This window comes from Dromiciops gliroides, chromosome 1 (genome assembly GCF_019393635.1).
Source record: "Dromiciops gliroides isolate mDroGli1 chromosome 1, mDroGli1.pri, whole genome shotgun sequence".
Taxonomy (NCBI): Eukaryota; Metazoa; Chordata; class Mammalia; order Microbiotheria; family Microbiotheriidae; genus Dromiciops; species Dromiciops gliroides.
Genome location: NC_057861.1, coordinates 409,063,308 through 409,080,926, shown reverse-complemented (window position 1 = coordinate 409,080,926; position 17,619 = coordinate 409,063,308). Strand labels below are relative to the sequence as shown.

At 36.6% G+C, this 17,619-nt stretch overlaps 1 protein-coding gene across 1 annotated transcript in view; it reads right to left on the bottom strand.

The window, feature by feature from the left end:
- The window catches only part of FGF10 (fibroblast growth factor 10), a 116,306-nt gene that overhangs the window by 11,653 nt on the left and 87,034 nt on the right, over nt 1–17,619 (bottom strand). The window contains exon 2 of the mRNA XM_043976073.1: nt 1,964–2,066. Within this exon, the coding sequence (XP_043832008.1) occupies nt 1,964–2,066 (103 nt within the window). The remainder of the gene's footprint in view (nt 1–1,963; nt 2,067–17,619) is intronic.

The window sequence follows — 17,619 nt, the reverse complement described above, 5'->3', positions numbered from 1 at the left end:
CACAGAATCTCTATTTTTATTTCAAATCATAGGCCTAGTTCTATAGGCAGAATATACTCCAGTTCATATAAGCCCAAATTTAGATAATCCTTGTACCTATTCCTATATTTAGAAACTAGAGTTACAATTGGCTTCCCATTTTCAATGTATCCAAATCCAACTAGTATTCCCTGCTTTAGCTTTAGGGCTAGTACAATGGAATGTGCTGCCACCCAATTTTCCCCAATCTGAAACTCTGGTTATCCATTATTCTACTGGCAATTATTAACATTTGGTTGGTAATTTAGCTTTTTTCTTTTCTTCAACAGTAATCGAACATTTAAATTTCTTTTATCTGCACAATAAAGACCAAATTACTCTCTCTGGTTTATAATACTAATAATACTAATAATAATATGTATAACCTCAGTTGATCATCACCACAACCAGGGGAGATAAGATATTAAAATTACAATTATCTCTATTTTATAGATGAGGAAACTGAGACTCAGACAAGTGGCATATCAAACCTATCTCTCATTGCTTCCCTATATGGGTCTCTCCCTGAAGATTCTCCCCCATTTACTGTATTCATTCCTTCCCTAGATAGTTATTTTTCCTCCCCTCTCCATTCTCTTTCTCTTAACTGCCTAAATATTCTTTCTAAAGTTTATCCATTGCCTAGATTATTTCCTTCTTTTCTGGAAGCCTTCTTCATTATTACAATTTATAATGAATTACAATTGTACCTTCACTTACAATTAAAACTTATTTTGTCTCCTCACTCAGAACCTAAACTCCCTGTACATTTTGGAAAAAACAGGTTATTGTGGGAAAAGCACTGAATTGGAAGATATGGCTCCAAATTCCACACCTAATACTTAATAGCTATGTGACCACAAGTAATTCATTTAACCACTCTGAGCCTTAGTTCCCTTCTCTGTAAAATGAAAATCACAATAAATGACCTACTTTTCAAAATTGTTGTCAAGAGCAGATGAAATAATGCATGTAGAGTGCTTTGCAAATAATATGATTCCATATATAGATTTTTAAAATTGATATTATTATTTATCCTCTAGATGGATTGGCATATAGTAGGTGGTCAATATATACTTGTCAGGTTGGTATATGTAATATTATACACACATATAGCATACACCCTATATGTATGAAAGCTGTCATTGAACAAATTCATATATTCATGATATCTATGTGTGTGTATATATGTATGTATATACATACATATGTATACATATATATAAATACACTCACAAATTCCAAAGTCATTATTAGAGGATAGTTAAAAATTATATAGTTTATGATTCTGCATCACACTTCATTTGTAATGAATCTTTATTAAGCAATTTAAATAAGACTAATTTAGCGTCCCTATTCCAAGGTGGAAAATGTATACAATTGAAAATCCAATACATGATCATTCACAGAGAGGCACTAATGATTGTTTTTGAGGGCCTATGCCAATGAATGGCATAATTTATTAGAATAAAAATGGTCTCAATTAATGAATATGCTAAAATTAAAAAAGGTTTTATGAGATATTCAAAGAACACAAAAAATCCACAGGTTAGATTCCATTGTTAGCCATGACACTCATATGCATGCAATCTGTGTTTTAAATCAACTAAAACAAAATGGCTTTGTTTGTAATGATTTCCTTCCAATGTGAGTATAACTCTTATGCCAACCTGACCAAAAGTTTCTGTGAGCGGTCTCACCAGTTACCGTGCCATAATATTTGCTTATGATCAGTAGCAGGCAAGCAAATAAACAATTGGAGGTTTGCCTGGTCAGAAGAGCTGGTTAGCCAGAGTTTTAAGTTTGGGATAATTGTTGCCCGTGTAGGTCTATTTTCAAGCAGCATAATGATAACAGAACTGGGGGGGGTAGGATGGGGTTAAAATCCTGAAATGATGGTAATGACTTACTAAAGTCATTTTTTTAAAACAAAAAGCATACTTACTGAACCATAGAGTTTTCCTTTCTTATTCATGGCTAAATAATAGTTGCTGTTAATGGCTTTGACTGCTACAACTCCTATTTCCACTGACGTTATCTCCAGGATACCTAAAATTTCAGGAAAAAAAGAAATGGGAAAGGGTCAATACTCAGAGTTTCCAGCATCCAAACAAAAAAGAAGAACTCCTTGAAGACCTCGGCATCATATTTTTTTGTTTATCAAGGAGAGAGTATGTATGATTTCTGCCTCTGAGAACTGAGAATATTAAGAAAAAAAACTTCAAAATACAGAAAAAATCAAGCAAAAAACAAATTCCCAGCAAGTTCTAGTAGCATTCCTTTCCATTCTCCTATGGGAACTGATGGAGAAACATTGTTTTAATTAAAATGCTTCCTTGCTAACTCTGCATTTTCAACTCCATAAATATTAAAACAACTCTACTCATCTTAGTCTAGATTTCACTCAAATTTATCAGAACACCCATCTGAACTACAGCATTAAATTAAATCTGTAACATATGTCAATAATATATAAGACTTACCTCAATCTCCAAAAACAGTGGTAAACTATTTCTTCCTTGTAGGACATTTTAGATAAACTAAATCTCTTAGCTATATTTAGCTGATAAATTCTTTTTTGGCAAGGGTGTTGACATTCTGGGATATAGAAATACTAGCCCCTATATCTGCATTAGCTTTGTCTTTCCAATGTCAAGAAGGGCATACTATGTGAGGGAGGGGGGAAGTCAACATTTTCATCCAAAAGAAAAATGACTTTTTGGGGAATGGTGAACTCATGGTATTAGGAGATAGTAGAATTTGTTATCTATATTTTACATGGATAGAATTGACTGATCCAGTTTTATGGTTGATTATTTGAAATCTGTGAAAGAATTGGGAAACTTTAGTGCAACTATCTTTGAAAATGTGTCATCACCTCCATCCACTTACATTCTTAGACTAATATACATTGGGGACCTCAATACTTAGTGTTATGACCATCTAGAAGATAGCTGAAGTCTATCGTGGCACTTGGAAATTTAAATTTCCAGATCTGGAGGCAGTACTTTCTCAAATGAGCTCCGGGATTCTCTCTCAGAATTGTGACTGCGCATTTGGGATAGGAATATTTTGAGCAAATGCAAAAATGGAATATACTCTAAAAGTTCTACAATTATAGCCCAAAGGTAATTATAAAAGAAAGTGCTCTTTTTTTCTAAATCAAGAGGTGGGACAATGGCTCTCTTAAATGAAATATGAAACCACTTGCTACACCACAGATTTTGTCCTTCCTACCTAGAAGGGTATTTACTCTTGTGACATCTGGTAAAATAATTTTTCTCCCACTTTTCAGTTGCCACCTGTAGCCATAGAGTGACTGGATACATTGCTTTTAGGTTGACATAAGTCAGCCTTGGCTACAAAAATATACAGGGTCAACAGCCACAGATTTACTACATACAGCAAGCAACCAGAAGCACTTCTAGTCAGCCACAAATATAAGCCAATTTTATTTATTTATATTGTTGTGAAAACAGAAAAGCATGGGCTTTATTGACTAGTCTTGAAACCTGCAGAATCAATAACATCACAGGTATAGTTATAGTAATACCTAGCATGTACACAGGCACATAAAGACTTACAGAATACTTTACACCTGTTATCTCATTTGATTCTCACAACAACTCTATGAGGTAAGTGCTATTATTAACCCCATTTCTATTATGGGAGAACTGAAGCATTGAGAGGTTAAGAGACTTGCTCAGGATCATAGAGGCCATCATCAATAAGTATTTGAGGTAGGATTTGAACTTGCGTCTTCCTGACTCACAAGTCCAGAAATATATCCACTGTAATGCCAGGTGCCCATTAAATGGGGACATAAATTAATTGACTTTATTTAAATTTCAAAATGTCAGTGTTGCACCGTCTCTCCACTACACAACTACTGTGATGCCTCACTGTACTGTGGAAGTGATGCTGGGTTCTTGAAAGCTATGCAAGTAAAACAGAAACTATGACAGGTCTTACCAGGTTGAAAAAGCTTTGGGCATGGGTCTAGCCAAATCTAGAGAAGATATCACAGGTTTGGTCAAGCGACCATGGAATTTGTAGCTGTAGAAGCTAACAAGACCATCTACCAAGATGCAGAGGCATGGAAAACTCATACTAATGAAATCAGACTTTCTTTAAATATTGAAATTACAAATAAGGCCTTGTAATTACAAAATCGCACTTATAGAATATCAACATTAGAAGGGATCAGAGAGCATAGGCAGTTCAATCCATATTGGTGTTAATTATTGTCATTCCTGTATTATCATTCTGATAGTGGAAATGCCAATTTGGTTATTTTGAGAATTTTAAGAGTTTGGTAAATCAGGGCATAGCTAAGGGAATTCAACAAGGGTTTTGTCTCAGAACATGAAAATCAAAAGGCAAAGACAGTACCAATCTAGAAATACTCTCTCCATCCCCCCCACCCCACAGCTACACCCCAGATGAGCTCCTCCTCTTCTCTCCCATGTAGAAGTCTCATCCTGGCTTGTGCTTTCTCTCTGGTAGCTATAGCACTGCCTCTGCTCCCAAATCACAGGTCCCAGAATGTCAAAGACCAGTGGGATCCTGGACAACTTTTTCCAGTCACTTGACACCAGGTGCTACAATTACTGGTTATAACTCTCCTATGTTTCCTTTGTTCAATCAGACCCCAAAGTAGAGAATGCAAGTGATACCTACAGATATTAATTATAATGAGTTTGCCACTGATCAGAAGAAAAGATGTTTGAAAGTAATTATTCAATTAGTTTACTATCATAAAAGTATAATTGATGGCAAGGCCTGCCTCAGCCTCTCAGGGAACTTTGAGGTAATCTCATCCAAATATTGTACATAAGTCTACAAAACTCAAAAATGTTCTAAATAAATCAGAAATGCACAAGCAACAAATATGTGTTCAAGGGTGCTGTACTTCAATAGATATATTCCTAAAGTTGTGCCTCTGGAGTCTGGTTATTTATAGGGTCTCTTTATAGAATCCTTTTAGAAAGCAAAGGAGGCAAATTTTTACCCCCTTAATTTTCTGTTTTTCAAATTTTTAAACGTGGCATGTGTGTGTATTTTCATAGCATAGATTTACACGGTGGTTGCTTTGTTAACTGGTCCCCTTTTTCTTCCTATGCTCTCTCTTTTTAATCTCATCAGTTCTTCACCTCTTCAGGGTTCAACTATTATCTATGTAGATAATTCACAAACACACACATATATGTATATACATACAATATACACATACACACATATGTATAAGCATAATTACGTTAATGCAGGTACACATACACATATGTTTGTCTTTTTACACATATATGCACATATATATACATATACAGACACAGCTATATTCTCTCTACCGAACTGAACTTTCATCTCATCCATTTGACATTTCCAACTGGTCTTCCAAAGGTATGTTAACTTAATATGTCCAAAGTAGACCTTATTTTTACCCCCATATACTCTCCTCTTCCTAACTTTTCCTAAAGTTTCAGAAATATATTGAGGGAATCCTCTCCTTCCTCTTATCGTCTGGGTTTGCAAGCTTGAATTCATCCTTGACTCTTCCCTCTTCAACACACCACATATGCAAACAGTTGCCTCTACAATAAACTTGACGTCTGTTCTCTTCTCTCTAATTATACTACAGTTACCTTAGGTGAAGCCTTGCTATCATTTTGCTTGGACTATTGCAACAACCTTTCCGTTGGCTGCCTGCCGCAAATCTACATCTGCTAAATTGATATTTTGAAAGCAATAGTGTGACCATATTACTCCCTCTACTCAAGAAATTCTATTGGCTCTCTTCTACTTCTAAGATAAAATGCAAATTTCTCTGTCTGACTTTTAAAGCCATTCACAATCTGGCTCCAGACTACCTTTCCAGATTTATTGCATGTAACTTCCTCTCATAAACTCAATGTTCTAGTCAAACTGTCCTGCTTGCTGTTCTCTATACGCAACATTCACAATGTTGGGTGTGGAATCAGGAAGGCTCATCTTTGTGAGTTCAAATCTGTTCTCAGACAGTTGATAGCTATGTGATCCTGAGAAAGTCACTTAATTCAGTTTGCCTCTGTTTCCTCGTCTGTAAAATGAGCTGGAGAAGGAAATGTCAAACCCCTCCAGTATATTTGCCAAGAAAACCCCCAATGGGGTCATAAAGACTTGGACACACCAAAAAACTACTGAACAACAACATGCACATTAACTCTTCCATCTCCATATTGCTGAAATACATTCTCTTTTTATTTCTGACTCATAAAATTCCAATTTCCTTCCAAGCCCAACCCCAGTATTACTTTTGACAGGAAGTCTGTCCTGATCAAAATTTTGCATTTACTTTAATGTGTTTGTATTATTTATCTGCAACAGAATGTGATTTCTTTGAGAGAACGTAATGTTTGACTTTATCTTTTTTATTACCAACTCCTAGTTCAATGCCTGGTACATAGCTGTTGTTCAGCATTGGTTTTCTTGATGAGGAACAATGATATCACAGGGGGTGTTTTGACTTGTGGGTAAATTGGATTTGTGAAGCAGAGCTGCACAAAGTCATCAGCCTCACTCTCTCTTCCTGAGTCATCAAAGTCCAGTGGCAGGACAAAAGTCAAGATGACTGGCCATGGCCTGGGATCCTGTGGATGACTTTGTTGTCTTTGATGCCTGACCAAACTCTAAGTCCTCCACAATGCCTTTTTCAGATCCTTCATGACCAATGGAACAAATTGTTCCCATCTGCCCATTCTACCAGGGAATGTCTTCACATGCATAGAGTAGGCATCTCTTAACTCATGGACAGGATTGGTTACCCTCAACTTGATTTAACCCATTTGCCAAGATAGTTTTAACAAGATGTAGCTCCTGCACATACTAAATAGCTTCTTGGGAACCACAGGAGAGAGTTAGGTAGCAGGTAGACACCAAAGGTGCCTGAGCAGTCCTAAGAAGGGTTCAACAAGCCCTCACACCAGAGGTGCGAGTCCTCATTGAACACTCCATACACCCTCTAGTATATAGTAGGCACTTAAATGCTTGTTGCATTGAATTAAATTAATTATTCTATTACGGAGTTTAGGGCAAATGTCCATTTCCTTGTACCCTTAATGAAAATCAGCAAACTTAAGTCTGGGAAGATCTTCAGAGAAAGCTACTTTATATAAGGTTCATATCAGCTTTCTGTTGTGTTTCAGATGATAATTCACATATATATTCTTGTGAATCAGATTATAAACTCACTACACAGAACAAGATGAGAAAGGGGACCTCTCAGCACTTATAAAATGCATTCTTCATCATCTAGGCTACTTAAGGTATGCAACATAAATAGCTCCCATATCAGTGATGTTTTGACTTTCACTGGTATGTTTTTATATTGGTATATAGATGAATTATCTGTTCAGGAATTACAGAATAATATATTTCAAAGAAATGTTAAAGCCACACAGTGAGAATCTGATTCATTAGGAGTTTAGAAGTTATCAGCTTTCTATATCATAGGATTCTAGATTTAGAGTTGGAAAGAAGCTTAGAGATCATTGAGTTCGATCTCCTTATTTTAGAGATGAGGAAACTGAGGCATAGACATACATATAAAGTGACTTGCCCAGGATCACATAGCTTGCAGCTGTCTTAGGTAGGATTCAAATTCATGTTTTTCAGACTCCAAGTCCAGTACTCTATACATTATACCACTCCCTGCCCTACTGTTAACAATTTCTTTCTGCTCTATTCCCCACTCCATGATAGAATTACCTCTTAGACTGAGACAAAATACGAGCCCAAGTTGAAAACTTAATCTTTCTTGTTCACACATTTAATGAGTTAAAAGAGGTGATTTTTGAGAGTAATATTTTTATAAATGAAGATTTCTGTAATGAAACAAATACACTAAAAACATTTTTCCAAACTCTGATAAATCATTATATATTTACAAATAAGTAAATTCAGTAGATCCAGTTATTTAAAATTCTATACTAACCTACTAAAGGCAGCATGGAATAGTGGATAGAGTATTAGAATTGGAGTTAAGAATGACTCATTTCAAATGTTGCTTTTCATATTTATTAGGTATGTGACCATGACAAGTCACTTAATCTCTCTGAGGTTCAGGTTATTCCGAAAATTTATGTGTATATATACACATACATACAGACTCATATATGTATACATATATACGCACATATATTAATATACAATATATGCATACATATATAAATGGCAATTGTCAAAATAATTCCTTTCCTTCAATCCTATTCCTCATAGGATTGAAATAGGAATGTAATATTTGAATTGAAGTGATTTTATCATTTGACAAGTTCACAAGGGAAAGTTCTATGTGCCATGATGTAATTTATAAGCCTATTATATAAAAATCTGCTTTTCGTCAAATGAAGCATATGTTTAGATCAATTATATAGAGCTTTATTTAGATAATTTCTGCTCATATCCCTTTTCAGTCACTGTTACCCTAAGCAAGTAGAGGGATCTGGTGTTTCTACATGTGGTATTTATAACCCCTTCCCTGAAGGCTACTGATCTTTTTTTTTTTTTACCCTGAATCTAGAGTATTGGAATATGGTTAACACAAGACTTGTCAGAACTTCTTAATTTGATTTTTGTTTTTTTGTTTTGTTTTGTTGGGGTTTGCTTTGGGGGGGTGGCAGGGCAATGAGGGTTAAGTGACTTGCCCAGGGTCACACAGATAGTAAGTGTCAAGTGTCTGATGCCCGATTTGAACTCAGGTCCTTCTGAATCCAGAGCCAGTTCTCTATCTACTGCACCACCTAGTGGCCCAAAGGTTTGTTTTGGGGTTGATTTTTTTTTTTTTCTGTTTCATCTTGTTTGTGTTTTTGTTTTTTTTTGTGAGGCAATGAGGGTTAAGTGACTTGCCCAGGGTCACACAGCTAGTAAGTGTTAAGTGTCTGAGGCCAGATTTGAACTCAGGTCCTCCTGAATCCAGGGCCAGCTCTTAATCCACTGCACAACCTACCTGCCCCTTGTCCGAACTTCTCGAATGACCTATGGTCATGTTTAAGTCTGATAATGCTACTACAGCTTTTCTTCCATTACAAAACACTTAGAGATACTAAATTTTGAATAGTTAGAATCCCTTATTCTAGGAGATACTAATTGTAGCTAGAATCACCTTCCTGTCAGGGAGGATAACAACATGATGGAAAGTAGAAAGGTTTTGTGTGTAAAGTATTTTAAATCATGAAAATCTAAGACTGTCTCATGTAATTCTTGTTTATGATAGGTTGGGGCAGGGGAGGAGATCTAGTGAAGAGAAAGAAATAGTATATTTTTGACAATATGAAAACATCTGGTGGAGAATAGATGAGAAGATGAAGTTATTGTAATGAAAAATTATCTGCAAAAATTGAATGCTATAATCACTTAGAAAACTAGAATAAGGACTCATAAAGTACCATTATAATAAATTAAATTTTATTTTGTGGTGTTCATCAAGGCTAAAACTCAGCAATAACTCATTCACTAGCTGTTATTTTCTGATATTTTTCCAATAATTTTCATGTGAAATATGAAAGCATTTATTTCATAATAACAAAACCCAGATAATTTAGAATCATTCGCTTGTGTCCTTTCCCTTCAGCATTCTGATAAAACATATTATGGTGTTATCTATCTTGATAGTTTTAGGAGGCATGGAAAAATATTTCAGTTTGAATAATGCAACTCATAAATTGTATGCTTTTTGTTTTGGTGTGTATAAAGGTTGTCAGAATCCCAAACCAATCTATTATATCTAAAGTTAATAAAACCAAGGGAACTCCTTAGGGTTGTTATCACATTTTCGCTGTATACCACAGGAATTATGTGTGACCATCCCAAATAAGAGGATGGGGCTAACTAGCTCCAAATGTGGTTTGAAATTATCATCAGTCTCATCTCCTTATGAGTGGTCCTGCATACCATAAAAAATGACAACTTTTAATTATCTTAAGTAAATATTGAAGAGTCATGCATGTCTTACCAATGCCTGATCAGCCAAATCAAATAGAAAAATGGAACTTCTCTTCTTTGAAAATACTAATCATCAAGATTAATTTGGTGCTTCAACACTCACAAGGAATGGAAGGGAAAAGGAAGAAATCCCGAAGGCATGAAACACTAAAAAAAATATTTTTCTTTTTATGCAAAGGAGATGAATAGATGAACACTATGGAAGGTGACTTTTATTGTGCATACTTAGATAAATATTTTTCACTACTTTGAATTTTCTTTGACATGAATATGTAGCTATATAACTGCACAAACACTGCTTTTTCATTGTGAGATTGTCCATGGAAATAAGAGAACATTGAATAGAGTTTTGGGGAGTCATGCATGGGACTATGATATCGAACATGGCAGTATCCTGAAATAGAAAACCCAGTTGAACTTGGACCTAATTTAAAGCAATTAACTACCACAAAATATAGGAGGTAATTAAGTAGGAATATCAGTGACAATGACTAACTCTTTCCTAATTTTAAACATTTGTTAACTATCTTTGGACAAGTACAAACAACTGTTAAATTATAAAATGATTCTGCAGAAATCTCATTTATCTGGAATTGGGGAATGAGGTCTTTCAAGAATGATACTATTCCAGATAATTAAAGCTTGCCTCTTGAAAGAGTAAAACATTTTTGGTGGAAATACTTCCAAAATGTGTTACCCATATCCTTGCTACTTTGATACAAAATACATGATACAGAATTTAATTTGCTTTTAATATGTAAGGGTCATTATTATAAATATATTTATGATATCAGGTCTAGAGATATGACTAGGGCTATTTGCCCCTAAATTGAGTGGGCTGTAAAATCAGATCACTAAGCTTATTAGAAATAATATCTAAAACAAGAACAAGTATATTCTTTTTTTTTTGTGGGGCAGTGAGGATTAAGTGACTTGCCCAGGGTCACACAGATAGTAAGTGTCAAGTGTCTGAGGCCAGATTTGAACTCAGGTCCTCCTGAATCCAGGGCCAGTACTTTATCCACTGCACCACCTAGCTGCCCCTAGAACAAGTATATTCTTAATGTTTTCCTGAAAAATCCCTAACAAAGTAAATTTCACAATACAAATTTTTGGTATATATAATTTTGATTATGAATTGAAATTATTTAGATAACTAAAAATACTATGAATGAGATAAGTAGGGTTTTAAATTAAGCATATTCTGCCACCTCTCGGCTAGATGACCTCTAGAGTCCTTTTCACTTCTAAATCAATCATCCTCTAATCCTTCCCAACTTTTTATCGATGACCTTATGATCCTATGAATTAAGAAGGCCAACATGGGTTTTCAGATGAGAACTAGGTATGATGCCAAGCTTCTGACTCCAGTAAAGAAGCAGAAGGATGTTTAAATATGTACCATTCACTTAACATTAAAAGGCAAAATGCATGAGAGAGTCACTAACAGGCTCGTAATTTCTAGCTAACTTACTGAACCAAAGTCAATTAATCAGCAAGTATTTATTAAGGATATGAAATGTCACAGGCACTATGCCAGGCTCATAGGATACAAGTATTAAGAATGAAACAATCCCTACATGTTATGTAAAATGTTATTAAATTCTAACGTAATACTTTTTGCTGAGTAACTTTTCTGGGACAAACAAACAACGGAACTCCCACCAGCCAATGAGCTAACACCGTCTGTTGAGTTGAAGTGGGATAACCACAAACAGGACAAACCAAAGAAATACCATTTGACCAAATTTAAAATGATATCCGGCATACTTACGGTCAAGAGGAAAAACTAGGGCAGCAAGACTTCCTGTTATTTGTGGTATTAAAAAAAGAAATCTTAAAAAAAAAGATATTAGGCAGAAAAAGTGTCAGGGAGAGGGGTTATACAAAACAGTAGATCCCAAAAAATAGAAGCTCTCATATTAAATTAGCACTCTACACATACACACCATGGAAACAAATTGTGGGCTCTAAATCACAACTATAACATCTTGGTTGTGGGTTATCTTGGGATCCATAAGCAAGTACTTATTACGTGCCTATTATGTGCCAGACACCATGCTGTGTGCTGGTTATACAAAGACAGAAATTCAATGGTTCCTGCCCTCAAGGAACTTACATACTATTTTAGAAAACAACATGTACTCATATAAACATGTTTCATATTTTTTGGGGGGAAGGATAGAGATACCTGTAGAAGCTAGAGAGATCACATAGGTGATAGTGGTTGAATAAAGTTTTGAAGGAGACAAAGGATTCTAAGGGCCAAAGATGAGGAGGAAGTGCATTGCAGGGGTGGAGACAGTCTAGAATACTGTTTATAAAGAATAGCAAGAAGGGCTGTTTGGCTAAACCAGAGTGCACAAGGGAAAGTAATGTGTCATAAACGTGAAAAGGTAGTTGGAATAAAGTTGTGAAAGGCTTTAAATGTCAACCAAAATAATATAGAGCTGATTCTATAGGTAACAGGGGGCCATTGAAGCTCATTGAGCAAGAGAGCATTGGGGTCTGACTCCTTCTGTTGTAATATCACTTTAACTGCTGTATAGAGGAATATGTGGAGAGTGGAGGTTTGAGGAAGGGAGAACAATTAATAAGCTACTAAAATAGGCTTTGCAGTAGTTGAACGCAGCATTATAGACTTAGAACAGGGAGGCACCTCAGAGACCATTTAGTGTAAACTTATTTAGCAGATAAGGAAACTGAGGCTCAGGAAGTTAAGTGACTCATACTAAGTTGCACAGCTGGTGAGCATCAGAAGTATAATTGGCAAGTCTAAACTGGGGTAGAAGCTGTATAAGTGCAGAAAAGGGTACAGACTCAAAATATGTTATGGAGGTGGAATCCAGAGCCATCTGGGTCCAGTGGCAAGATATATATCAAGATGACTGGAGATGGCCCCAGATGTTTGAGGCAATTGGGGTTAAGTGACTTGCTCAGGGTCACACAGCTAGTAAGTGTCACATGCCTAAGGCTGTATTTGAACTCAGGTCCTCCTGATTCCACTGCACCACCTAAGGACCTCTCCTTCACTGTAAAATGAGGAGAACAAGAGCACCTATCTCCCAGGGTTGTTGTGGGGATCAAATGAGATAATATTTATAATGGACTTTGTGAACATCAAAGAACTGTATTAATGCTATTAATATTATCATGATTATTATTGATATAATTCATTCTAACTTTCTCCATAGCAGCTAATATTACTTCCAAATACAACATTGTTTTTTTGGGGGGAGGGGCAGGGCAATGAGGGTTAAGTGACTTGCCCAGGGTCACACAGCTAGTAAGTGTCAAATGTCTGAGGCCGGATTTGAACTCAGGTCCTCCTGAATCCAGGGCCGGTGCTTTATCCATTGTACCACCTAGCTGCCCCCAAATACAACTTTTAAAACTACAGCCCCCTTCTTATATGTTCAGGGCAGGAAAAGGGGTCTGTGACTCATACTTTCATGATATCTTCAAAAGCCTTTTACCAGACTGAAGAAAAATTAGAGAGTGATCCCCAAAAGCATCATGGAAAGAAGTATTCCCCAGGTCCTTACCAGGTATCCAAGTTATGTCCCTTTTCCTAGTCACATGCTTTGAGTCATATTCAGATTAGTTGTCCTGCATTCACTTATAGGAAGGGAAATGTTCCATGCCCAGATGTCTAAGGGCATTCCCCTGGTGGCTAGATGACTTCTCATTTCCCGCCAGGAGGAAGGGAGAGTCCAATTTATTGTCTATGTAAAATTTCCAAATACCAGCATCACAAAGCTATGGGAACATCAATGCAAGCTATGTTATTGTTGGAAAAATCTACAGAGAAGGCAAAACAACATTAGGAAAGAGTTATGAACTAGTAAAACCAAGCAACATCCCAAATGAAAGCTGCTACAACAGGGTTTTGGACAAGCGTGCTTGGCATGGTGCTTTTCTGGCTGAGTCACTATATTCTGCATAGTGCAGTGTGTCACTGGAGAAAGTCATTATTCAATCAGATCCTAAGCTTAGCTTACTCTGTGAAGTGTCAGATACCATCTCCATCAGTTCTTCAAAAACTAGTAGTTATTGAATAGAAAAGAAGATCTATTACCTTTTTATTAATGGGGTCCTCAGAACATAATGGTCATTTTTCATGACTTGCCTAAGTTGTAGAACTTTAGAGGTAATAGGAACCATAGAAATCATCCAGTTTAATCCCCTTATTTTACTAATGAAGTCCCAGGAGTGAAATGATTTGCCCATTCTCACACATTGAAGTGAAATTGTCAGGAGTTAATTTTGACATCTTCTTATTGTCAGGACAGTGCTCCTTTCCAAGAGTGTTCCTGTGTAGGTTGGGGGATTGTGCTGGCACTGAAGCAGAGTTTTACATTCTATGGGACATCTCTGAAATGTCTTCTATGCACAGAGCAGGCACTTGCTCTGTTAAGCTAGTACATTCCATCTTACTGATAAGGAACAGGGTCATCCTGAAGAAGTAGAATCAATTCAAGGCACTGTTCAAATAAGCCAGTGCAGATGTTTCCCCTAAAGATAGAGCAATGAAATATCTACCAAATATTACTAAATATTTCAAAGAATTTCCTTTTAATACTCTGTCCAAATGGGAGCTGTCATCCCAGTGTGGAAACTCTGTCTACCAGTGCACATTAGAAACTCATCTATAAGTTATACATTGAAAGCCAGTCTGTGTGACAGGTAGTCTTTCATAATCAAATGTTGGCTCTCTACCTACTGAGCCTCACAGCCTCTCTTTCCCTCATAGGGTTAAAGAAAATAAAGAGTATCTCCTTCAAATAGTTTCACTGCCTTTCTTCAAGTCTCAGATGAAATCCTACCTCCTGTGCAGGAGCACTTTCCTAGTCCCCAAAGCTGTAAGTGCTTTCTCTTGAGATTACCTCCCATCTATATGCCATCTATGTACTTAGTTATCTGCAAGATGTCTCCCCAATAGAGTGAAAGCTCCTTGAGAGAAGGAACAGTGTTTACCTTTCTTTGTATCCCAAAGACTCAACAGGGTGACTAACATAACAGAATAAATGGGTTTTGATTGCCTGTTTCTGGTATTTGGAATGTTGGGAATAAGGAAGGGAAGGACGGAGAGAGGGAAGGAGTGAAGGAAGGAGGGAGGGATGGAGAGAGGGGGGAAGAGAGAGAGAGAGGGAGAGAGAGAGAGAGAGAGAGAGAGAGAGAGAGAGAGAGAGAGAGCGCACATCTTTGAGAATGTATCATAAATGCTTGTAGAATGAGACATTCACTTGACCTATTGGAATTGTGATTGTGGTGAATCAATTCAGTGTAAATTATAGAAGGTAATTTTAAGTGTTTGATGATGAGTGAGCCAGAGTAAAAAAGGAAACAATGTTATATTCTTTCACACAGGGTATCAATATTGGGTCTATCAACTTCCTGGTGCAAGAACACCAACAATTACATGAATGTTCACAGACAATCTGAAAACTGATTCTACACATTTGTTCCCAGATAGCTTCTCCACCAATGTCATATCACAAGAATGAAGAATGACAGTCAAGTACTATCCTGGTATCCATGAAACCTTAGAAAGCCCAAAGAAAGGCTCCTCTCAACCTCTCAACATACTGGGTATATCAGCTTTAGATTTTTATGGCAGCATGTGGGTAAGAAATGGGTACAGAATGAAAAGGCATAGAGGAGGTGATATCTACAAAAGAGAAAGGAGTCTCCATAGCAAAAAGATTCACCCAAATAAAATTCTAAAAGGAAAGAAAGTACAGGGTCAATCTATGTGCTAATCTACTAAGCTTTAGAATTAACATGGAGGGGAAAAAACTGTCCTTTCTTCCCCCCCCCCCTCCTTAAAATCCCACTACATTGGGAAGCAGGAGGACTGGGTTCTTGTTATTAGGCACATCTTTGCCAATTTCCATTATGGTTTCCTCACCTATGTCTCTAAATCTCTTTCCAAACTAATATAACTAATGTCTTTCCAAACTAATATAACTAATGTTGACATTTGATCTCAACCTGACATAATATTCCAAATCTAGTCAAGGGCCTGAGTCAGTTGTGGAGGATTTCAGAGGACCCTTTAAACTCTAACATTGTATGACTGTGAGATATATATGATGAGTTAGAAAGAAATATTCTGGGGGCAGCTGGGTGGTGCAGTGGATAAAGCACCGGCCTTGGATTCAGGAGGAACTGAGTTCAAATCCAGCCTCAGACACTTGACACTAGCTGTGTGACCCTGAGCAAGTCACTTAACCCTCACTGCCCCAAGAAAGAAAGAAAGAAAGAAAGAAAGAAAGAAAGAAAGAAAGAAAGAAAGAAAGAAAGAAAGAAAGAAAGAAAGAAGAAAGAAAGAAAGAAGAAAGAAAAAGAGAAAGAAAGAAAAAATGTTTCTCTGAGCTATCTGGGTAAAAGGAGGGAGAAGGGAAAGAATGGGACCAGGGTGGAATGAAAGAGTAATCAATACAAAATTAATACAAAATACATTTTGTGCTTTTCCTAAAAAATTTTTCACTATTTAATACTTTAACCATGACCACCACCAGCAGCCAAGAATGAAAGATTACTGAGTAGAAAAGTATGTTAATGTCTATTTACCACAACTACAGGAAGCCTAGTTCTTCAGTCCAGAGTGAGAACCCATTCATTGCCACTCAACTGCTAGTAGCTAATACTATTGGTCATCAAAATATTTAGAGGAAACAGAAAGACCCTTGGGAGCTGATTGAAGCCTATAAGATGTAGAAATCTCAAACCATTCATCTGTGTTAATTAAAAGGGTAACTATGCTAACTGACGGTGCCCTGTTTAGTAGTAGTAATTCTCCATACATAAATATGCATTAATGAGATTTGATATTTCAATCCAAATGATGAATATGTGGTCTAAAGCTATTTTAAACAACTTATGCTCTTAATAGTGCTGTATGTTATTTCACCTCATTGGGTCTCAGTCTCATTCATCTGTACTAAGGCATAGGACAAGATGCCTTCTAGGCTTCCTTCCAGCACTTGATACTCTATAGAAAAGAAGTCTGGACAATGATCAGAGCAAAATGCTAATGAAACAAAGGTCAGAAAATTAATCTTATTTTGGGCCAGTAAGCTTTGTTTTGTGTTATGACTGTTGAATGCATTCCAAAACCCTGTTGCTGTTGTTGTTCTTGTTTAGTCGATTAGTTGTATCTGACTCTTCATGACACAATTTGGGGTTTCCTTTACAGAGATACTGGAGTGGTTTGCCATTTCCTTCTCCAGATCCTGAGGCAAACAGGGTTAACTGACTTGCCCAGAGTCACACAGCTAGTAAGCGACTGAGGTTGAATTTGAACTTAGGTCCCTCTGACTCCAGGGTTGGAACTCTATCCACTGTACCTCCTAGTTGCCCATAACCCTAATCAGTTTTAAAAATGTGTGCCAGTGGTCAAAAAACAACTGGTTAAGCAGTATGGGAGAGTGGGAAAAGCCCTCAATTTGTAATCAGGAAAGCTAGTTTCAAATTCCATTTCTACCATATTACTTAATAACTGTGTGACTTTGCCTGAGTCAAATGAAAAGTTATACCACATAATTTCTAAAGTCTATTCCAACTCTGAAGCTATGATCCTATGATAAGTCCAAGTATATTCCCACCACTGGGAAACGTAGC